General features: G+C 42.6%; 2 protein-coding genes and 1 long non-coding RNA gene across 4 annotated transcripts in view; 1 reads left to right on the forward strand and 2 right to left on the reverse strand.

The window, feature by feature from the left end:
• Positions 1–1,395: 1,395 nt before the first annotated feature.
• On the reverse strand, positions 1,396–9,118 carry sanbr (SANT and BTB domain regulator of CSR). Its single transcript, XM_088422310.1, has 21 exons — positions 8,982–9,118; positions 8,198–8,349; positions 7,955–8,111; positions 7,653–7,749; positions 7,112–7,338; positions 6,903–6,961; positions 5,658–5,818; positions 5,481–5,567; positions 4,717–4,827; positions 4,520–4,643; positions 4,296–4,448; positions 4,086–4,228; positions 3,830–3,920; positions 3,715–3,747; positions 3,269–3,368; positions 2,839–2,915; positions 2,690–2,718; positions 2,499–2,572; positions 2,331–2,419; positions 2,175–2,257; positions 1,396–1,903 (listed from the first exon to the last, which is right to left on the reverse strand). The coding sequence occupies exons 2-21, from the start codon at positions 8,345–8,347 to the stop codon at positions 1,858–1,860; spliced, it is 2,091 nt and encodes a 696-aa protein (XP_088278436.1). The 5' UTR covers positions 8,348–8,349; positions 8,982–9,118; the 3' UTR covers positions 1,396–1,857.
• A 645-nt stretch (positions 9,119–9,763) lies between these two features.
• pex13 (peroxisomal biogenesis factor 13) lies at positions 9,764–19,756 on the reverse strand. Its single transcript, XM_088421022.1, has 4 exons — positions 19,632–19,756; positions 12,247–12,944; positions 11,178–11,300; positions 9,764–10,439 (listed from the first exon to the last, which is right to left on the reverse strand). Exons 1-4 carry the CDS (start codon positions 19,703–19,705, stop codon positions 10,132–10,134), a joined length of 1,203 nt encoding a protein of 400 aa, XP_088277148.1. The 5' UTR covers positions 19,706–19,756; the 3' UTR covers positions 9,764–10,131.
• Positions 13,270–23,224, forward strand: part of LOC148420113 (uncharacterized) — a 34,218-nt gene continuing 24,263 nt past the window's right edge. For both annotated transcript variants that reach the window (XR_015866365.1, XR_015866364.1), the window contains exon 1: positions 13,270–13,398. This is a non-coding gene — a long non-coding RNA (uncharacterized LOC148420113). The remainder of the gene's footprint in view (positions 13,399–23,224) is intronic.

Below are 23,224 nucleotides of genomic sequence, written 5' to 3' on the forward strand. Positions count from 1 at the left end.
GCTGAACTGCATGAACAAGTCAAACATCTTGTTTTTGTTATTTCTTCCATGTCCTCATGTCACTCCTTACCCCCGATATATTTGTTGATATATAAATATATATATATATTTATGTGACGGTTTTATATATATATATATTTATGTACAGTGAGTGAGGTTTTAGTTGTTGATGGGCTGCAGGGCTTGTCAAGTTGGAAGGTGTTTTTCAGGCACATACACCTCTTGGTGGGAGAATGAATGGAACGGCTAATGATTGAAGGCTTAAAAGATGTCGGCACCTTTTCTTCGCCGGTTGTGCGGCACCCGATTAAGTTGAACGCTTTTCTAAGGAACGCAACAATGTGCATATCATCCCAATTGTATAGCATCTTTAATACCGTGGGAACATTTTTTTTTTCCTTTTTGTTCTATTGTTCTTTTGGTGTGTGTGTGCGTGCGTGTGTGGGTACTGTCGAGTAGTCGACATCAGGTTTTTGTTTTCCTCTAAGAGGATTGTTGCTCATTTGTGAGCCTCCATGAATGGGACGTTTTGAAGAAGTGGCAGAGGTATTTATGGCTTCTTGGTTGACGGCTTTCAACGTGTTCCATTGTACTCATTTAGATTGTTTACCATGCAGTAGTGCTTCAAGACACTACCTATAGAGCAAAATGACATCATAAATCGGGTTTACATTTGATTTTGTATTTTTGCATTTTTCCATTCATACTGTTGAGTTCTGTCCAAATAAACAATTAGGCTCACGAATGTATAAATTCCTAAGTACCCAGTCTCTAATGGTAAATATCCCTTCAAAGGTGTTACATTTGTTGTGAATTTTTTGAACTGATTAAAAAGTTTAGAGTTTTACAAGCGTCATTGCTTTCTTGGGTCCAAAGGGATTCTCGCCGTCTGTCTTTCTCTTTCTATAGTCAATGCCGATTTTTGCCACAAAAAAGTCTGGTTAATTGGCCAATCACGATTCATAAAATAGCATTTGTTTCCTATTTATACATAGTGATACAAACACGCGATTCGGCTGAAAAAGACTATATAAATAACTATTTTATACATCGTGATTTGGTTATGAGTATGTTTGTCAGTAAAGTAGTGACATCCAGGTTGATTTTTTGCACAACTTCCTTGGCTAGCTCACCTAATGTCAAAAATAAGAGTTGCTTTGTTTTGAATGACAGCTCTGTAGTATGACCTCATAACAAATGTAATGTTGTATTTTTAAGGATGCAAGGCTATGGTATGGATTCACAAGCCAGTGTAATAACTAATGACTAGTGTTACTTGTATACAACTGTTGTAAATGGGAAAGTATTTTTGCCATTTGGTATTTATAGCCAATGTTTGAAGAACCATAATCAGTTGGGCTCCATGTAGATGAAAAAAAAAACAATCAAACGAAGTATTATTTAGTTGTGGTTTTATTTCTGTTAAAGCAGTGTAATATAGTGAATGTCGAGATTAGCCAAGAGAAAACAATCACACGCTAAACAACCCCTGTTTCCTCCGCACCAGTAACTGCATGCACTAACTACCGTACGTTCCACTTCGAAGCTCCTCCCTTGCACCTACTTGTCTGTGGTCCAAAAATAAATCCTCTAGAAACACTCTAGTAGTACGAGCAGTCCGAGCGGCGCTTCCTCCGAGCTGAGCCAGGGAGCTCCTTGTTTTTCCAGGACTGAGCGCAGCTGCACAAACAAACGGCGGAACATGCTGATCCCTACACGGTCACCTGAGTTTTGTGGAAGAGGCCGCTCGATTTCCACTGCTCGACGTGAATGAAGGATGGGGGGTGGTGAACGGCCACAGAGCGAGCAAACATGTCTGGAGCAAGCACATTGGGTCTTACTGTACAGTCTCAGCCGTCACTTCTCTATGTTTGTCCGGATCTGAGCGTAGCGTATTTTGGGTCTGCAAGGGGACACGGAGAAACAAAATAGATAACTCGTGTACTGTATAGATATAGATATATATATATATATATATATATATATATATATATATATATATGGGGCATTCCATAATTGGTGGACTATTTCCATCCCGCCCATCAAATTATCATGCATTTTCTAATTAAATTTACTTGTCCCACGACCGAATCTAAAAAAGAAAATGAGAAGAATGCTTGAAAATAATGTTAAAAATACGGAGTACCGCCTACCCTGTTGTCTCACAGCCTCACCTCGGTGTCTTGTCAAAGGGGTGTCTACTTTGAGTGGCGCTCTTGAATTGTGCCTCCAGCCTGGAGTAGATTCCCCCCGCAGGCTGCAATAATACACACACATCACCCCAAATAAATCCAATTTATATGTTGTATAGATGGCAGCAGTCTACACACCTCTTTTGTCTCTTTGGATTTGTTCTGCTCTTGGTCTCCAAAGCGCATCTTAGTGAGGTAGTCGATGATCTCGGCCATGCGGCGCTGGTCTGTTGGGAAATCAACGAGCTGGTTGTTGTAAACGTTCTTGACCGCAAGCGCTGGGTACCTCGGTAAAAATGTAGTTACCTTCTTCTCTCTGAGCATCCTGGTTGTACCGCATGGAGCGAGAACTGTCCCACTTGCTTTTCTGAACGCTCACTCTATAGCCGACAAATTAAAAATGAGCATGGAATACAAGTAGCATATGTGTGTCTCAACAGATATTTTCTGTACAAGTGGTTATTGACCGAACAATGTATTCAATAAGGTGAACTCACATGAAAGGAGTGTTGTCTCTGCACTGTGACTGTAGCAAGACAACGTAATTTGCAAAACAACACGAGTTTGAAATGTCACATGTCAGCTCCTGGTTTTAAATGATATGATAAAGCATTAATGGTTCATGTGTATCCAAACTGTGACTCACTTTGACTTTTCGCTGGAGGTTTGGCGAGGACATTTGTTTTTTCAGGACTCTGTTGTTCTTTTTGACCTTCTTGGCAGCTGCAGACACACAAACAAGAACATGATGAGAAACCTACAGAGACATCTGACCCCATCTGCTGGTCAAGAAAAGAAATTGCAAGAATAGTGAATCCAAAGACACTGTTACTAAAATACAAAATATTAATGTCTATTGATATCCAAAGTATATATATATATATATATATATATATATATATATATATATATATATATATATATATATATATATATATATATATATATATATATATATATATATATATATATATATATACATATATACATATATACTGTATATAGGGTGCTTTCATGCTCAATGAAGGTGGCATGTATGTTTCATAATGCAGTTTGTCACAAGGCAGCAACATCACCTTGCTTCTTGGACAACTCCTCTTCATCGCCCACTTCATCCTCCGTGACCTCTGACCCCGTAGTGTACTCCTCATCCTCCGATAAAAGAGACTGTTGCCTCTGGAAGGATAATTTCGTTTTGACTGTAAGTTTTCATGATTGACAGACATTTTAGCATGTGTTCTCTTGATTTATGTCTTATTTGTATTGAAGGTAAACCTTGACCATGATTTAGAGTTAGCATATAATCATTAAAGTTATTATAGTTCGCAGGCATGCTTGTATTACTTGACACAAGAGTCAAAATATTAGACACACTTGTGGTTATGAAGCAATGCAATTTTCTATGATCATAAGAATTGTTCAACCACACCTTCCTGCCAACTTTATACATGAACAAATATTTTAATAAACTTTTATTAACTGTTTAACAGATTTTTATAGACATGAAAAGGAGCAGTCCTACCAGTTGCAGAGTCCAGTTTTTCAAAAGAGAAAACTGGTCAAAAGAAAAAAACAAAAGTCAGAAATGGAAAAAAGAAAAGGAGGAGTGAAAAAAGGACAGAGCGAGAAAGACTTACAGTGCTCAATTCTCCTTTCGAGTTCTTAAGCAGAGCTGTCTCCAAGAGGACATCACAGCCCTTCTCCACATTGGTTGCGCACTCTTCACCACTGACAAACACACACACCATCACTAAAAACATCGCACAGGCAAGATATTTAGTGGTGAATATGATCTCAGAAACGGAATTACAGGTATAAGAAAGCTTCTTTGGACCGACTGCACTAATAAAAATTTTACTCTTTGACCGGCATAGTGATAGTGAACACGCTTACGCATCAGCAAGTGGCGGGTCAGACACACACACGGCGTCCCTGTGCAACAGGAGGTCATTAAGGACTCTGGTCTGAGCCGAAGTGGCCTCATCGCAGTCCTCCTCGCTTGGCACGTTGACGATGTGGTCTCGCGTTTTACATCCCTGAATTTATAAATCGGTCAAAAAACATTGTCCTATTGGTGTGATCGCAAGCGTTCATATCGTGTACCTTGGGCATCCCTGTCGGGTCAAAGCGCAGTACCGTCTGGTTGCAGCAGGGGTAGAGTCCCGTCCCGTTCCAGCTTTTGTCCACGCCTGGACTGGGGTACATCACACTCTCTGGGTGGTAGCGGCAATGGGTCAGCTCTGCGCATATAAATTCCTGCACACAACACAGAACACTAGAAAAGAAATCCTCCCAATGTGATGCAGTTTCTCCTTTTATATGCAAACCTGTTGGCAACGGGCGCAGGTGAGACAGTTGATGGTTCCCCAGATTCTCCAGTAGACCAGAACCCATGATTTCAGCTCCTCATACAGGCTGCTGATGTACTCATTTGCATCCCAGTTTTTCTGTCTGCACAAACACACACACAGATAATAAAGCATCCAGAATCTACATGCTGAGCGGAAAAGATGTTTTGCTATACCTTGAGTGTGTATAGATGATCTCTCCATGAGAGTCAATGTTAATTTTGCCTGGCACACAAGAAATCTTCCTCTGTGTGTCTTCAGTCAGCATCTTCAAGCACAGCCCGCACCTGAATGCGCAACATTAGCAAATATTATAGAGTGTAAATGACAGTATTTTTTTATGGATCTCGTATGATGAGATCTTGCGAGAGTTCAGCACCCCCAGATTTCTTGCATTGAAATTGTCCTTGCACAGCATGAGATCTATTTTGTTTTGGCTCTTTTTTTTTTTTTTAATCACAATTGGAGAACAAAAGAGGATGCGCTGCTTGTTAATGCTAAAGGCTACCCAACCTCAAACCTGGACACAAACCTCCGCTGGCCAGCACTCCCACTGCTCTTTAAACATTTAAGCTTCCGACCATTGTGAGTGCTTTTAATGTCATTACATGCCGTACTTTGTAAAAATATACTTTTAATTAGTTTGCATTAAGGTTTGACCAATTGATTGGCCGGTCGATTCACTCGCCTGATTATGGCCCGTCAAACTTCAGTCAAAAATAACGCTGAATATTTGCCAATTATTTTAACTTTTTACCTTTATATAATTCAACTATTTATTGTTACTGGCGTCATTTTTTATGACACATAAATCGAACTTTGTATCCTTATATATAGCCCAGAGTTAAACTCCACAACCAATTACAAAAAAAAAAAAAAAATGGAACGCGCTAATACAACAATGAATAGAAAAAAATGAAAAAAAAAATCCTCACTTCACCTGTAAAGAGTTGAAGCGTTTCTTGGGGAATCTCTGTTGTGGTAGTTTGGGTCAAAGAGGAGCTCGATCTTCTTCTGGAACAGTTTACTTTGTAAAAGTGAGGAAACAAGTCGCATTCTTAGTTGAGTGGCACTTTTGTATCAGCGTGTAGAAATGTAAATTGACAGAACTTCTTACCTCTTAAACTTATCTTTTTTGTCCCTGATGTCATCTGCCTCATTGTGGTTAAAGTGCTCGGCGATACGTGACACCAAGTTACTGTTGATGCAGTTCATGTTGCAGGGCGTGGCCACGATGGCGCTCATGTGTTTGTGACAGTACTGAACACACTCCTCCACCTGTGCATAGAAAGAGGAAAGAGGGTTCTCAGGAAATTCTTCCTTATATAACCTCTAGAGACCTAGCATATTCATTTATGTCCACCGCAGTGGACTTTGGTATTTGATCTAGATCCATTGACTCATTTGAGCAACCCTACTAAGTCCTAGTGTGCTCAGTGGAGGACATCAGAGCTTTCCAGTGATATTTCTTGTTTGGGATGGATGTAATTAACTTTGCTATCTTGCTGAGACAAAATAAATACAACATTGGACACAATGAGTAGGCTTGGTGGGAGGATATAGTACACTTACTGTAATGGCATCATGACCAAATTTTCAGTTTTAGTGCATTCGGTGAAGATGAAAGGGCATCTGCCGGTTGCAAACGACACAAGAATGTGGGAAATGTATGTAGAACATTGAGTTTCAATTTAGTCATTTTTAGGGACAAAATCTCTAATTCAATAATTATTCAATTCGACACGTTTACTAAATACTAAATACTAAATGATGTTCTTATTGACTGGAGGGGGGAACAATTTTGTATTCTTTCCTAGGACGGGCTTTGCAAAAAAAATTTGAGAAGCACTGACTTAACCTAAAAATTTGTCTAAGGCAGTTCTTCTCATTTATATTTTGCCAAGCCCCCTCTCGGAAAGACAACATTTTTCGCAACCCCCAACTAACGCACTGACTATAAAAAATGGTACCTATGTATACCTAAACCTGTACCCTTTTTAATATTAACAAAAGAAAGAAGTAATAAAAATCAACAATTATGTTTTACAGGTTTATACAGGTTACAGCTTAGTCTAAAACAGAAAAAAATAACAAAGTGCATCAAAGTGCCCGAAACTAAAAAAAGTGGACATTTGTTTTTGATCTAGAGAACGATGACATTGGCGAGGGGAAGAGGCGCTAATCCATGCAGACCATTGCTATGCTAACTACGCCATTGTTTACTTCCAGTAAGTGCTGGCACGGAAAGAAGACTTCTTCCAAACATTCGGTGAGAGACTTATCTAGTTAAGAATGATATCAGCATAACAAGGTGCCCTTAAATCAACACCAATAAAGCAGTGTTGCACATCACCACACTTACTAACGTGTCCATCTTCAAGAACTCGGAGGAGATCAGGATTGAGATCACATTGCTGGGCTCTGTAAGCAACAAACACCATATAACCAACCAACAACCCACGACACACACAGCACAGTGATCCACCACATACAACAATAAGTCAAGCCAGCTCACAGTGACACCTCCCGAGTGGAATGTGTTAACGGTCAGAGATCCTTTCAGGATTTTACCGAGCCGAGGTTTGTCCTTGGATGAGTTCCTCCGGACGTAGTTCATGAGCCAGTCGAAGATTTGAACGTCGCAGTGAACCGAGATGTCCACTTCTTCCCATCTCTGCGAGTCCACAGACAAATATTCAGCAAAGTAGCGCATCTCCTTGACCAGAAGATCTCTGGGACACGTGAAATCCTGCTTCAGGTTCTTGGTCTCGTCACACACGTGGATGACCATGTTGGGACTGTGTCGGGACAATTTTGCATCATTGAGCTGATACTGTATGGTATCAATCAAAAGTTTGGAAACACCTTGGCAACTCCATCACGCTATTCATTCCAGTTCATCGAGCATCATTCACCTAATAAAGCTGAGTAACAATTTAGATGTGCAAAAAGTGCCTAATTTTAACAATCTTAATATTTTCATCAGTATTTTATACTTCAGGGTGTTTTCAGAATTTTGACTGGCACTGTATGTCACACAAAGACAGACAAAAGCGAGCGTGTGCCTTGTGGTTTGGTCAGCACCGTGGAAACAATGAAGATGAAAACTTACTCTCTTAGCTTTTGAGGTTTGTCAGCATCCTCAGTCAAGGGCCTTTTGTCTTTTTTCTCTAAAGTGCAAACACTTCCTGAGTGTGATGATTTGCAGCCTGCAAAGAAACAAAATGCAAAGATGTTTACTCTGGATCCCCCAGAAATTATTTTTAGTATGTGTTAGCATACGTCCTTTTGCATGTCTGTTCTTTAGACTAACAAGTCCAATGGAAATATGACTATGAATTTATAGAGCCATCCTTGACATTTATTTTTAACATGACATTTTTTTAAATAGATACTTTGAATAAACTACATTACCTTTACTGCTGCAGGCACTTGCAGTCCCTTGAGCTTGACCAGTGTCCAGTATGGTTGACACGTCATCCAAGGACTCTCCTGTTGTGACTGCGTTACACTGATCGTCCAGATGGGTAAGACCTCCTGAACTTTTCAACTCCTCAAAGCGAAGTGCGCACTATAACATCCAGTCAGTAGCTCAAAATTACAAACTGGATGCGGGTGACAGGCAGAAATTGGCAAATGGGACGTTCATTTACGTACTTCTTTGGGAGTAAAGCTTGGAACAAGCTTTGCCACACTATCCCAGTCTATTGGCTGGGCCAGTCCCCAGAGGGAGCTCAGCACCATGTCCAGAACGAAGACATTGTTGTCATAGGGAAAGTTGTTGTTGTCCAGGGAGCATCGGCTCATCTCTGACAAAGAAACATGTCGTCCCACTATTGCAATAATCAAAAATATGCCGTGACTTTGACTAATCTAAATACTGGCTATGCAATGATTTAGTGTAATTTAGTGTTATGGTTTGTTTTATTTCAACAATTTGTAGTGTTGTTGTTGGCGTGTGTGTGTTTTGTGTTGTGCAGCCAATTCCAGAGTGCACTTTGCACAATCTCAACCGAATTATTTGATCACTTTGTTGTAATAAAGTCATTGAAACATATTTTCTACTTTTATCAATTTATTCTGGCACCTGCATCCAAACATGGCCAGGACAAAAGCACCATACTACATTATTATCAATTCTACATTATTATTAATGTACTGTAATATTATTATCATTGTTAATAAGAGGAAGCGCATCGTTAGTCATCACATTTTAGCTGTTCCATTGTTGTTGTTGTTGTTTTTTTTTTGCGCCAATCGCATTCACGACTAGGGCTTTTAGACAAGACATGCTTAGAACAACTATTTAGTCTCATTGATACCATCGAGATGATGCTAACACAGGCCGAGCCTCTACTGTATGATGCCGTGACAAGCTGACAATATTCGCTAAATGAATCCGAACAGAAAAATGCAGACACAAACAGCATCAGTTACATACTTATCTGCTGTCAAAGAGATATTTGCTTGCAGCTTCACTCAGAAAAGTATGTCGACGTGTCTTTTGACATTGAGAATCGGGTGGTGCTGATGCTGAGACGTCCTATCGGCGGCTAACGGCACTGCTAATGCTAGCTAACTTTGACGGATACAACTTGGTGCCTTCAAGGACTCTTGTAATTTTCTCTATTGGAAGTTGAGTCACATTTGGAAGTTGAGTCGCGGAGATCATTGTAATGTTTTTCCACGCGACTATTGCAAATTAAGGATCTGCATACAAATATCTGTAAAGCAAAACATATATAAGAGGTTTGATGTTCTTGTCAATCCTGACAAAGCAGCATTCTACTTAAAGTATCACCGATCAGTTTCTCTCAAATTGTTTTTGAACGCTCCATCAGGTATCGCTTCACGTAGTTAGGAATTAGTAAAGAGTAAAACATTAAACACATTTACCGAATTTGCAGAGAGAAAACGAGTTGATTGGAGTACCGTCGTTTTTTAAAAAAAAAAAAAAGCTTCATCCAAATGTTAAACGCGCTTCATTTGACTTATTCGCCGCAGCTGTAAACCCGAAGTGGAAGCCTAGCGTCCCGTCGCTAAGAGACGACGCCAAGGCAATTCCATGGTAAAGTTAAGATAAGTTGATTTACCGGTCCATTACCCTAATAGAAAAAAGTACTCGAACTTACGTTTGCCTTCTTTAAAGCCACTGGGTTTTAGTGATGTGAGTAAAGAATAAAACAGTTTAAAAGACAAAGAAAAATACAATACAGATTTTTTTCAATGGATTTATTTGACAAAATATTGTTTTCTCGTATTTACATTTTGTATTTCGGTCAGCAGTCAAAATCATTTGCTTTTAATTATGGACACAAAAATATAAACTCTTTTTTTTAATGAAACATGTCAAACATGATTAAACAACATTTTGGTTAGATTTAAATTATTTTAAGATAAATTAGGAATTTGTTTACTGGCTCTAAAAAAATAAACAAAACAATGTGTATTGACCCTTAATGAGATATTTCATGAAAACGTATTCCTCTAAACACTTTTAAATTACTTTTACTTGTAATTTACATTTGAAGGCTGAAAGTGGGTCATTAAAAACGGTCTAGCATATTGTAATGATGAAACTAGCACAAGATTCAGAGGTCATTTTTTTCCGGGATGTTAACCATTGCATCGGAACTGGAATTCAGAAGTGTCACACTGGTAGAAGTTGGCATTTCTTTGTACACAGACTCCAACAAGTCGTCGGCGGAAGCATTGACATTTGTGGCGAGGGCGGCAGTGTCCTGAGCATTCCCTTGCTGCACCTTATCTAGCTTCTCCATCTCTGCCTGCTTGCGGCCTCTCCGCTTGCCGAGGACTTTGACGTAATTGGCCGGAACGAGGCCCGTCGTCTGGCCGTCCTGGGTGGCCAGTAGCCAGCCGCGCACACGGGGCTGTTGCTCTGCACACGACAAGAGAATCGGTGAAGAACACGACTGAACTTGTCAAAATCCAGCAACAGTCAAGGGTGGATTCAGTAAAAAAAAAATATAAAATGAAATGATTGTGTTAAACTAACATTCAATTTTTTTTTACAGTGAGGAACATGTAAAAGATTGACAAAATGAAGTAACGTCAGGCAAGGCTGGACTGAGATAAAAAAAAAAAAATCAAGTAATTTGAACATACATTTTTTTTTAGAAAAAGTGGAAATTACTACAGGTTACACAATTTTAATCATGTGCAATTATAAAACACGACATTTTTTCCACTATGGGTCTAAGACTTTGTATCAGTACAATGTTTTTAGCCAGATTTTTGTAAAAAAAAAATGCCAAGTCGAACAACTCTAATTGAAATTGTCTTTACTATTTCATATAATTAATTCAGGGTTCATTTAACTTTATTTTAGTGTAAGCCTAACATGAGACCAAAACAATCATGTAAAATAAATCTGACTTTGTTACGTGAAATAAAGATTAATTTATTGCTTTGAGTTCAATAAATACAGGGAAGACCTTGATTTAAAAAACAACAACAAAAAGACAATCATATTAAAGGGTAACTGACAACTGTACGGAGGAAAAAAACTTGCAAATGGATTATTTCTATCAAGATACAGATCCTGCTGTTTTACATGAAACAGATTTGCCTCATTCAAACAGTAAAGTTAAGCCTGCCAGTTTATATGATTGATCACCTTTCGGGGCAAGGTTGAGCATGTCGCCAGCCCGGAACGAAATCTCCTCCTCGGATGAAGCTGAAAAGTCGTACTCTGCTCTCGCCACAACGTGGTCATCCTCTCCGCTGGCCCAGTTAGTGGCTGCCAAAAACACAATTTTAACCATTAGCCGTGCTACTTTTTTTTTCCTTATTGTGCATTATGGTCAAAAAGCATACCTCAATCAATAGAGAATATCAAATTAATGTTCAAATAGGGTTTTAAACACATTGGATTCTCCAAGCTGTTCAGGCTTGGCCCTGCAACTACGCACTTCAGCAATATTGCTGGGGTAAAACTAATTGAACTTTGATCAAGTGTACCCAAGCATTGCAAAAATTGCCTCGTGAGAATGCATAAGTGCACACAATGTAATAGGCAACCTTTTCTTTAAAGGGGAGGTCAAGTCAAAATCTTTCTTAACAATAATTTGTTCTATGCAGACCCACTAGTCTAAAAAAACAGAATTCTGATTAATGTTGAGCTTGTGTTTTATGTAATTATTATGTCAGCAGCAAAATCCACCTGTTTTTAACCATCTTGGGGCGGCCATTTTGCCGTTTGCTGACGGCTGAAAACGACATCACAGTGGCCATCACAGGGGTCATCCTGAGAATGTCACATGACCAAACATAGAAAACAGGAGTGACCCTGAGCAACTGTAATGTAATTTGGATTTGTGATGCAATTCAAAATGGTCACCCTCTCATAGCAATTTTGTGAACAAATGTTTATTTATAATAAATTGCTTTTTTCCATGTTTGTTTTTATTTTCCAATAGCACAAAAAGACCATTATACAACCACCGTGAAAAGGTTAAGAATCACAGACAAGCTGTCTACTTGTCAGTAACCTTGGCCAGACAGGTTACACGGACATGTTAGATCGAATGTATTGGAGTTATGGAATACAAACCCAAATTAAGTGAATCAATTTGAAGATTGTAACTACTATGTAACAAGTGTGTCTATTTAAAATGCTTCGAGGCACTGACTATTTTTCCAAAACGATAGTTTCAAAATCAACTATCTCTACTATAAAATCTCACCTCTATCTTCAGAGCCAGTGGCAGAGCTTAGAAGTTTCCAAATAAGGTAAGGTCCACCCAGCACCACGGCAAAAAACAGAAAGATTGGCCACGACTTAACAGTCTGGTCGTCCATTCCTGCTGCGGAGCCTCTGGCGGCTGCCAGGGTATCACTTGCACTGTCTGCCCACAAATCCTCAACCTCAGCGGCGGACCCCCGACCCAGCAGTCGTTGTAAACGTCGGTAGAGGTATCTCAAAGTGCGCACCAAGGCAAATGCCGAGAAAACCCTGGTGAGATGCGCACGTAACCGCGTCAAGTGGTTGGCTACGTCCAGCACGGCACGAAAGCTGTTATAGACGGCCGAAAAGGTAGCGTCTAGCATCATGCTAACTGAGGAAAAGGCTTGGACGATGCTTTCGATGGACTGGAAAGCACCGCGGCTGCTTTCCTCCGCCTGTTGCACGAAGCGACTGGGGACGGCCTCCTCCGTGTGTGAGAAGCGACTGTAGCCTCCGAGGCCGTAGCCACCACTGTAGGGGCTGTAAGGGCTGTAACCCCCGTAGATGGAGCTCCCATAGGGGCTGTAAGAGGAGGTGAAGGAGCTGTAAGGTGGACGGTAGGACTGCTGCACGGGACGCGGGGGCAGCGGAGGTGCAACTCTGGTCATGACGGGAGGGCCAATAGACGGGCCTGCAGGAGCTCCAAAGTCCGTAGACCTGTTTGGTGATAAGAAGTGAGTTAAAAACATTTGGTGGAGGGATGTAACGAAACATACATTCTTGTATTCTTGTAGTAGAGTTTTCAGGTACCTGAATACTTATTTCTCTTAATACTTTTTACCTTTATGTCCAACATGTAAAAACAAGTATCTGCCTTTATTTTACATATTCTCTTAATATGTCAAATCAAAGCCAAGATTTATACTTTGGTAATCAGTAGCTAGTTGTTTAGGTTTTCATCATTTTACAATGATGAAACAGGACAAGTCTTAGGGCAAATAAGCAAGAGAAACCCCTTTATGTACGGTTGTCTTTGTTTGTCATTGAGCCAAGCTACTGGGATTTTTTTTTCCCTTTGCACTTAACTGCGTTTCTGTGTTAACTTTTTTAATCTTCTCTTGATAAAATATTTTCTTCCAGTTTTGAAAATATCCCCCGCCTCCCCAAACAGGTACATGTGCATGCAATTCAATGCAATGTGTTGGACTCCTCTGCATAGGAGGATCAGGCTTTGCAACATTGACAAAGTTATTTTTTATAAAGTTGCTGTCAACATATATACTGTATATTAATTCTTTTTAAAAGGCTAAAGTTATTTATTAAAATTACTGTACATGAGAAACACATGATTTAAACATGTTTATTCAGGTTAAACATTTTAAGATAATGTTGCTCCTCTGTTAATGTTCCAGATCAATTTACATTTTTATTATTTATTGATAAAAAAAAATCTGCATAAAACGGTAGTTGGTCCGAAATGTTGCTCGTTTAAATTTTGACGCATTTCAAGTGATATTTTTTCAGACTAACGTGTAAACATTTGTAAAACATAGTGTAATGTCCATGTATTGTTGCCGTTGCTGGGGAGGTCACGTGAGGTAGGAGGGACAAGGGACGAGGACGGAAGGAAGAACTCGCGGGTTGACGAGTTAGTTAGAGTCGGCGTGAGTTGTGGCCAACAGCAGCTCGTTCTAGGCATTCGTTATGACATTGTTCTGTTGAAATAAAGTGTTAGAGCCACGCAGACGACTGAGTGCATCTTTACTCGCTTCCGGGGCATTACATTGGTGTCAGAAGTGGGATATTTCGCCACCCGTATCGTTGCGTGTAAGGATGTTCGGTGGCGTCGGCTCTCGGCGGGGAGTAAAGAAGGAGGCGGAGGAGTGTGCGATTGACATGCCGGAGGCAAGTTGCTTCGGACGCGGATGTCATGGAGCGGGCTGCGCGAGCAAAGACGTCTGTGAGTCCGCCAAAAGCTGTGACGTGATGGCGGCTTCCCGGCACGATGTAAACAGTAATGGCGGCGCCCAGGGACTCGCGTTGGCCGCTATGAAGACGCTCAAGTTTTCAGGGAAGGAGAGTTGGGAGGCTTATAAAGCTCAGTTTGAGTTGGCAGCGGTGGCGGCTTCCTGGTCGGAGAGGGCGAAAGCCGTGCACTTGGCGCTGTCACTAACGGAGGACGCTACGTCCTGTCTGCTGCTGCTGTCGCCGGAGGAGAGACTCGATTACGAGGCGCTGGTGGGGGCGCTGCAGAGGCGTTTTGGAGAGTTCAACCTGAAAGACTCCCTGCGCTGTGAGTTTAAGCAGCGTGATCGGCAGCCGGGTGAGCCACTTCGCTGCCTCGCCCAAGAGATTGAGGGCCTGGGTCGGCGTGCATATGCAGGAATGGCAAAAGAGGTCCAAAATGAGCTGATACGCGACCAGTTTATTCAGGCCCTCAGACCAAATGATCTGCGCGTACACGTGCAGCTTGCACACCCATCAGACCTCGTAGAGGCGCTTGCCCTCGCCAGAGAGTGGGAGATTGCGGCCAAGGGGACACCACAGGCTTCAACCTTCCCCGTTGCGACAGCGTCAGTGTCGGAGGAGGAAGAGCGAAGGCCTGCTTGGGTCGAGGAGCTGGTGTGTGCTATTCGGACTCGCTCAGATCATCGCGAGGAAAAGAGTGAGCGACGAGCACGTCCTGTTGTCTGCTGGGCGTGCGGAATGCCAGGGCATCTGCGTCGGCGCTGCCCAAAGATGTTGGACCAGCAGGGAAATGGGGAAGGGTCCGTGTAGCCCGGGGAACACGGATCCCTCCAGCTATTTTCCGGGGGATGCAGCCTGCAGGCAGCGGAGCTGTGCGCGGGGACATGCACATCCCGAGTGGGCCACCTGTAATGGTGGGCTGGACTGATGTGGGGGATCCCAGTCATGTCTTGATCCGGATCGGGGACATTTCCTGCACAGCCCTGGTGGACACTGGGTCTTCTGCTACAATTGTGAGACCTGACGTCGTTCCAGCAGGGACCGTCTTGAGATCAACGGTCACAAAACTGAAGACAGTGACTGGGGAAACAGCCCAGATGAGGGGCAGGGGGACATTTGTATTTGCCTTGGGGAATTTATCAACTACTCACTCCGCATGGGTGGCCGATGTAAGTGACCCCTGCATACTAGGGAGAGACTTTTTGAAGGCTGCTAGCTGTGTGTTGGACATGGGGGCTGGGGTACTCATCCTTCCGAGTGGTCAGCAGGTGAAGCTGATCACAGCCTTCCAGGAAGGCGATGAGTGGGTCGCCACAAACACGGCTGACCCACAGCAGTCAACAGAAGAGCGGGTAGAGTCCGCTCGCCCTGAAGAGGCTGGTTCCCAGTTTGAACAACCACGCTCGACCCCACGACAGTCAACGGTAGAGCAAGTAGAGTTCGCTTGCCCAGCAATAAATGGCTCACCACGAGTGGGAGCGGTGCCGAACCCCAGCTGGCTAGGTGGAGACCGAATGGAGGCAATTCGGTCCATCTGGGAGAGGAATTGCGGCGGCCTGGATGGTGGACAGCAAGAACAGCTGTGGCAATTGCTGTTGGACTTTGAGGGCATATTTGCTCTCAGTGAGAATGAAGTGGGTCTCACTCACCTGGTGGAGCACCACATTGACACGGGAGATGCACGGCCCGTCAAGGTACGCCCCAGACGGCTGCCCCTGGTCCAGCAGGAAGCCGCAGACCAGGAGGTCAGGGCCATGCTCGAGGCGGGAGTCATCGAGCCTTCTGACAGTCCGTGGGCATCCGCCGTGGTCATGGTGCCCAGGAAGAAAAGTTCCAGACCACGGTTTTGTGTGGACTACAGGCCTTTGAATAAGGTGACTAGAAAGGACTGTTACCCTCTTCCCCGGATTGATGAAACGCTGGACTTGGTGACCGGATCTGCTTGGTTCTCATCACTCGACCTGCGCAGTGGATACTGGCAGGTCCCCCTCACTGCTGAGTCAAGACCTAAAACGGCTTTTTGTACCGCCAGAGGACACTGGCAGTTCAGAGTCATGAGTTTTGGGCTGTGCAATGCCCCCGGGACTTTTGAGCGGCTGATGGACACTGTACTGGCTGACATTCCAAGGCAAGAGTGCCTGGTGTATTTGGATGATGTCCTTGTCCATGGAAGATCCTTCCAGGCTGTGCTGGAGTCATTGAGACTGGTTCTAGGGAGGATAGCGGCTGCTGGATTGAAGCTGCACCCCGAGAAGTGCCACTTCATGCGTCGGGAGGTGGAGTTCTTGGGTCATCGAGTGAATTGGGCTGGCATCAGCACACTGGAGGAGAAGATCAGAGCCATTAAGGATTGGCCAGTACCACGAGATCAGAAGCAGTTGAAGAGCTTCCTGGGGCTGGCCTCCTACTACAGGCGGTTTGTGAAGGGGTTTTCTTGCATTGGGGCACCTCTGTTCCATCTCCTCCAGAACAATCAAACCTTCACTTGGACGCCGGCTTGCCAGGAGGCATTCTCCCGCCTCAAGAAGTCTCTCATGAATGCTCCTGTCCTCGCCCCGCCTGACCCGGCTTTGCCTTTTGTGCTGGACACGGACGCTAGCAACACTGGTATGGGGGCAGTGTTGTCGCAGGCGGGCCCGGAGGGTGAGCGAGTGGTGGCCTACTTCAGCCGCATCTTCAATAAAAGCGAAAGGCGCTACTGTGTGACAAGGCGTGAGCTGCTAGCAGTTGTTCTGGCTGCTCGGCATTTCAAATACTATCTGTGTGGAGTGCCCTTCACCATAAGGACGGACCACGCAGCCCTGCAGTGGTTGATGTCATTCAAGGAGCCAGAGGGCCAAGTGGCGCGCTGGCTGGAGGAACTACAGGCATTCCATTTCACAGTGGTGCATCGGGCCGGGGCTCAGCATGCTAATGCTGATGCCCTTTCGCGGCGACCATGTGCTGCTGATGGCTGTAGCTACTGTGACCGCCGGGATGCTAGAGAGTTGGAGCTGCGGGGAGAGGACACTGCTGATGGGCCTTCTTGCTGCACCTTGGAGGCCACGAACATCACCGACTGGGCAGCCAAGCAAGAAGAAGACCGCGATCTTAACCCAGTGCGACAGTGGCTCCTGGACGGCAAGAGGCCACCCTGGGAAGCCGTGTTGGGCCTCTCTGTGGGCACCAAGGGATTATGGAGCAAGTTTGCTGTATTGCGCTTGCAAGATGGCGTGTTGCAGCGGGCGTGGATAGAGCCGGCTACGGGGGAGGAGAGATGGCAGATAGTGGTCCCCAGAACACTGAGAGCGGCAGTGCTAGAAGCTTGCCATGGCGGCGCTGGCTCAGGGCATTTTGGCAGCACAAAGACTCTTCGAAGGCTGCGACAAGGGTTCTACTGGGGCCAGCATCGACGGGATGTGGAGGACTTCTGCAGGCGGTGTGACGAATGTGCGGCGTACAAAGGACCCCAAGACCAGTCCCATGCCCCGTTACAGCAACAGGGGGTGGGAGCGCCCATGGAAAGGGTGGCTGTGGACATCATTGGTCCTTTCCCTGTGACGGACAGAGGGAACCGGTATGTGCTCTGTGCAATGGACTATTTTACAAAGTGGCCGGAGGCATACGCACTGCCGGACCAAGAAGCAGAGACAGTGGCTGATGCTCTGTTGGATGGCATGTTCAGCCGGTTTGGAGCCGCAGATATTCTCCACAGCGATCAGGGCAGGAATTTCGAGTCTAAAGTTTTTGCAGCTTTGTGTGAGCGCTTGGGCATACAAAAGACCCGCACTACCCCTTTGCATCCGCAAAGCGATGGTCTGGTGGAACGTTTTAATCGCACCTTACAGCAACAACTAGCCATTCTGACTGCCGATCACCAGCGGGACTGGGACCAGCACCTCCCGCTGGTACTGATGGCTTATCGGTCGGCTGTGCAGAGTTCCACATGTTGCACTCCTGCCCTGTTGATGCTGGGTCGGGAAATCCGGACACCGGCGGAGTTGGCGTTTGGGAAACCACCAGACAGCGCAGCAGACCGGCCGGGGCTGGAGTACGCCAGGAAGCTCCAGGATCGACTAGAGACAGCACATGCGTTCGCCAGAGACCAGCTGGAGAAGGCTGGTGTGCGTCAAAAGAGGAACTATGATGTGCGGAGCAAGGGGCGGGATTTCCAGCCGGGTGACCTAGTTTGGGTATATACGCCTAAACGGAAAAAGGGACGCTGTCCCAAGTTGGACTATCACTGGGATGGGCCATGTAGGGTGCTTGAGCGGGTGGGGGAGGTGGTTTATCGAGTCGCGGTTCCCCCTAGAGGTAGAAGGGTTGCTCTACACCGGGACAGGTTAGCTCCTTATCAGGGCAGCGGAGTCCCTGTGTTCGAGACGCAGTCGGCGGTGAGTGACAGCGTGAATCATGGGGTGGACTCGTGGCCCCAGCATCCTACCAGCGCTCCTGTTCAGCTACTCGCGGATGGACTCAGGCCTGGCCTCAGCCGGCCTCAGAGACAGAGGCGTCAACCCCGGCGATTAGACGATTTTTTTGTTCACCCCTCGGGGCGAGGGGTTCCATAACGGGGAGGGCAGTGTAATGTCCATGTATTGTTGCCGTTGCTGGGGAGGTCACGTGAGGTAGGAGGGACAAGGGACGAGGACGGAAGGAAGAACTCGCGGGTTGACGAGTTAGTTAGAGTCGGCGTGAGTTGTGGCCAACAGCAGCTCGTTCTAGGCATTCGTTATGACATTGTTCTGTTGAAATAAAGTGTTAGAGCCACGCAGACGACTGAGTGCATCTTTACTCGCTTCCGGGGCATTACAATATGTAAACACAAGTTTGTTAAAAGGTGATTTATATTGCCTTATTTTGTTTGTAATAAAAAGATATAATTTTATGTATAAAGTGCTTATATATTGATTGTTTTTCAAATATAGTTCTTATTTATAGTCACAGTGTTGGGAAGCGAAATGTTTTCGCTTTCTTGTGGGGGCTTTTCAAAAAATAATTGAGAACACTGCATTAAACGCATTAAACGCATTAAACAGACAAAAACAGCTGAACAGCTACACATTCGACTTTGAAAAACACTTGCATCGTATTGTCGAATATTGCTGTTAAATATCGATAAGGTCAACGACACAACAGTATTGAGTAATGCAGTATTTTCATACGACGAAAACATTGGAAGGCCACGACATGAGTCCATGCTACTGAGTTAGCAAAACAGGACCACAATGTTACTTTGTAACTTCTTCAGGTGGTAACAATGGTTACAAGTTAAGCATAGAGTGAGATACGTCATAGTTCTTTACCACACCCAAGCTTTCACAGTTTTTACTTACAGTCCATCGAACTTGAATTTTAGCATAGTTAGCATACACGCGACCTATGTACTACGATTATTCTACCAAATGTTGCTAACAAACCAAATATTAAAATCAGAAAACTGACCCATGACTTTACCTGTAATTTATAGGTGTAGCAATTGTCCCGGGAATCCGTCGTTCCCAAGGTTTTAGTGGCGGTTGCGAATCCATCGCACAAAATAGACCGACAGTGTTAAAATAATGAGAACCGTTTTGGACTGAATGTTTTGAAACGCCTCACGATGCATTCCGGGCTCCTCGTAAATTTCTAAATCTCGTCTTTTGGACCGTGTCTGCCAGGGTTGAGAGGGCACATTAAGAGTACTTGTTTTAAAATAACTTTGTTTGATTGTATTATTTTTTAGTAGTTGTAGAACAATAGTCCGTAATTTTAGTCTAAATTGTTACGTTACACTTGTCTGAGTTATTTTGTGAGTTAGTTCGAGGGAGGATGCGAAATTTAACGGCCCATGACTGTCAGGTACAATATAAGTGTCTATTTTCAATTCTCGGGTTTCTTCTTTGTTACAGAATTTAATATTAGTACAAAATGTAAACAGTAACGCTTAAAACTGAATTTCCCTGAATTTGAAATGCATCGTAACATTACTCCCAGCAGGGAGAGCTATTGTGTAGAAATATATTCAAAAGCCAAGACAAATTCAAACCCAAACACACACAACACACACTGTATATGAATTGGCTACTCAAAAACCTAAGACTCATTGCCGTACACAAAGATCCTCCTACATTTCCAAAAACATGCATGGTAGGTTTATTGGACGCTCAAAATTACTTAATGTGAGCGGTCTTAATCTCTGTGTGCACCGTGATTGGCTGGCAACGAATTTAGGATGTAGCCCTAAATTTAGGATGTGCTACATTTAATTATTGAGCTAAATTGTCATTCATCACTGCTGCTTTAGTGACATGCGCTGCGCTGGGATATAAGAATCCTGATGTTCTCCTCTTTAAATCTTGCGTAGAAATTCGACATGCACAGTAGCTCTTCTTCAGTGCAATTGATTGGGCCTGCACCCTGAACTCAAGGACCTCATCATATGCAACTGTTGCGGCATGGGCTCTGTGGATGTCTGTTAAGAGCTAATACAAAGTGACACAGAGGCCTTACTCAACAAGAAATGGGAAAACACAGAGGATTTAAATGTGATGTATTCGTAATTGATAAGTAATAAATTAGTCTAATTATGCAACAGTAATATACTGTATGTGCAATTATGACAAAGTGTGAAGTGGCTGTGAATGTTCTCATTCATGCAGGTCATTTAATTCTCAGAGCACTGAACTTATTGTGACTGGGAAGTATATCATTTGGGTAAGCCAGTGACAGTGCTAGATAATAAAGTATTGTACTGTTTATCATTGGCAATGATTATATAATGATATAATGACAAATTGAACAACAATACATATGATGTTTGATAACTGTTAATATGTGTAATTTATATGCATGATTGCTCTACCGCGTAAAAGGAAAAACGATGACAAAAACCCTCTGTACCTCTGCAAGATACATGTATATTGCAATTAGCTATGAAATATTGTGACATCACAGCAAAAATCCCCCAATGTGGTGAATAGTAAAGTAAAATGACAATGACACTGACACCCAATTGAGGTGTGTGAGGAGGCGGCTGCTGTGTCAGTGTGCGGATAGATTCTCCTAAACACAAGCTTAGAGCACAACGGCGCGTATTGTGGTTTGACCAAACAAGCAGAGTGATGTCAATGCTGTGGAGCAGGCGTGTGCGCCGTAGGGCGGCCTGCATAAAATGTCTATGTGGTATTACTAGCGTAGGTGTGTGATAATTTGGCTGCCATTTGTGAAATTATGCTGTCGTTATCCTGGCAATTGAAAGTATTGGCTTGTGATGTCACAATGTGTGGGAAGATGCTTGGGTTGATTGCGGACTTGGTATTTGGGGTTCATACTACGAGCCAGTGACCTTTTGCATTTTCGTGATTTATTCAGATCAAAGTCATTTTAGCAGAACCAGTGCATCGTATGGCTTGCTCAGTTTTCGAAAACTTTTAGAGTAGTCATTCTCAAAGTGGCGTCAGCAGACCCCAGGGGTCCGTTAAATAATTTGGGTTACTATATGTATATATATATATATATATATATATATATATATATATATATATATATATATATATATATATATATATATATATATATATATATATATATATATATTGTGTTAATTTTATTTTATGTTAAATTGTGAAAGTATTCATGACTTGTCAATAAAACAATCAAATCATCCCGTTTAATAAATTTTTTTAAAAGTAATCATTTTGAAATTGGTCAAAATGAATTTTGTGTTTACAATTGCTTGCTAACAGCATTTTTTTATCATGCTGTTTTTGGCTAAATAATTGGCAGCAACTACTTTGGGGGAAATTGACCCAGTTTGTTATAAGAAGTCATGCAATTTGCAATTTTTATTTTCTAAACTTCAGTATAGCTGAAAAATAACATGTATGCTTGTTGTCAAATTGAATCTGTCAATGAATAAAAAGGTTAGACTATAATGCTTATATTTTTTTGTTTCTGCAAACGTTTGCATGGGAGGTCCTTGGAAAATTTGCTTTCTAAAAGTGGTCCCTGACTCCAAACAGTTTGCGAAAGAAACAACAATTAACAAACAAATTGACCCAGAATGTTATTACTAATACAGAGAAATAAACATTACCCACAGCTATAAATTAATTATTGCCTTTGTTACTATGTGATTGGGTTTCCACAAGAAAAAATGGACAATGTTGGATAGTTAAACACACATCTGGGTCATATTGAGCCACAGACATTATTGGTGTTCATGAGAAATGATCATAAAAATAGTTCAAACAAAATACACTAAATACACCCCGGGTCAAAGTGACCGAGGGACATTATTGCTGTTCCATACAAACTAGCATTAAGACGTTGACACCATATTTGTAAAGACCAGTTCTATTGTCTTTTTTTTTTTTTTTTAATATAGTAATCTTTCAATGGTAAGTTTTCAGAAGCCAGTTAACATTTCTTTAGTTTTTTTTTATCAGTCTGATTTGCACCAGTAATCATTGTGCATTAATCTTAAACAAAAATGTACCAAACAACAGATGTGTACTAAATGTGGCTTTAATACATTTAAACACTTAAGCATCTAACATATCTACAACCTGATAGATTATGTGAAAAGGTGGCCAATATGATAATAAACAAAGTCAAAACATTAATGTCCACACATTAAAAATAGAAAATAGAAATAATCCAATGGCAGTAAAAGATTTTAGGCAAAAATACTTGCTTTGGAACTGGAGAATCATGGTTCCCGCTGCGGACGAAAATTTGGGATTTTCCCTGCTCTGTATGATAAGCAAGTGTATGACTGTTGCTATAATTGCTATAATTAAAATGTTCTGTAGAAAGTTTGTAAAACATTCTATCGCTGAGATTTTATATTATCTAGGTCAGTGTAGTGACGGAAAAGATGATACTATGCGGACTGGGCATCCTTCCATCCCTCAAATTACGAATAATTAAATCATAACCGAATGTCATTAAAGCTTTTGTACTGACTAGTTGAGCTGGGGATAAGGTGTTGCATAAAAGGTTCCCATGTTACACATCATTAAAAACAATGCAAATATTTAGAGTTTCATGGCTTTGTTGTACATAAA

Source organism: Hippichthys cyanospilos, chromosome 8 (assembly GCF_059441005.1).
Source record: "Hippichthys cyanospilos isolate Australia breed blue-spotted pipefish chromosome 8, RoL_Hcya_1.0, whole genome shotgun sequence".
NCBI classification, from domain to species: domain Eukaryota; kingdom Metazoa; phylum Chordata; class Actinopteri; order Syngnathiformes; family Syngnathidae; genus Hippichthys; species Hippichthys cyanospilos.

Excerpts from the sequence above, each read along its gene's own strand:
- sanbr (XM_088422310.1), bottom strand. The coding sequence starts at position 8,347 with ATGAGCCGATGCTCCCTGGACAACAACAACTTTCCCTATGACAACAAT. Across the intron at positions 8,112-8,197 it reads CAAGCTTTACTCCCAAAGAA|TGCGCACTTCGCTTTGAGGA; the intron begins GTACGTAAATGA and ends TGGATGTTATAG. Across the intron at positions 2,258-2,330 it reads AATCCAAAGAGACAAAAGAG|CCTGCGGGGGGAATCTACTC; the intron begins GTGTGTAGACTG and ends GTATTATTGCAG.
- pex13 (XM_088421022.1), bottom strand. The coding sequence starts at position 19,705 with ATGGATTCGCAACCGCCACTAAAACCTTGGGAACGACGGATTCCCGGG. Across the intron at positions 12,945-19,631 it reads GCTACACCTATAAATTACAG|GTCTACGGACTTTGGAGCTC; the intron begins GTAAAGTCATGG and ends ATCACCAAACAG. Across the intron at positions 11,301-12,246 it reads CACTGGCTCTGAAGATAGAG|CCACTAACTGGGCCAGCGGA; the intron begins GTGAGATTTTAT and ends TGTTTTTGGCAG.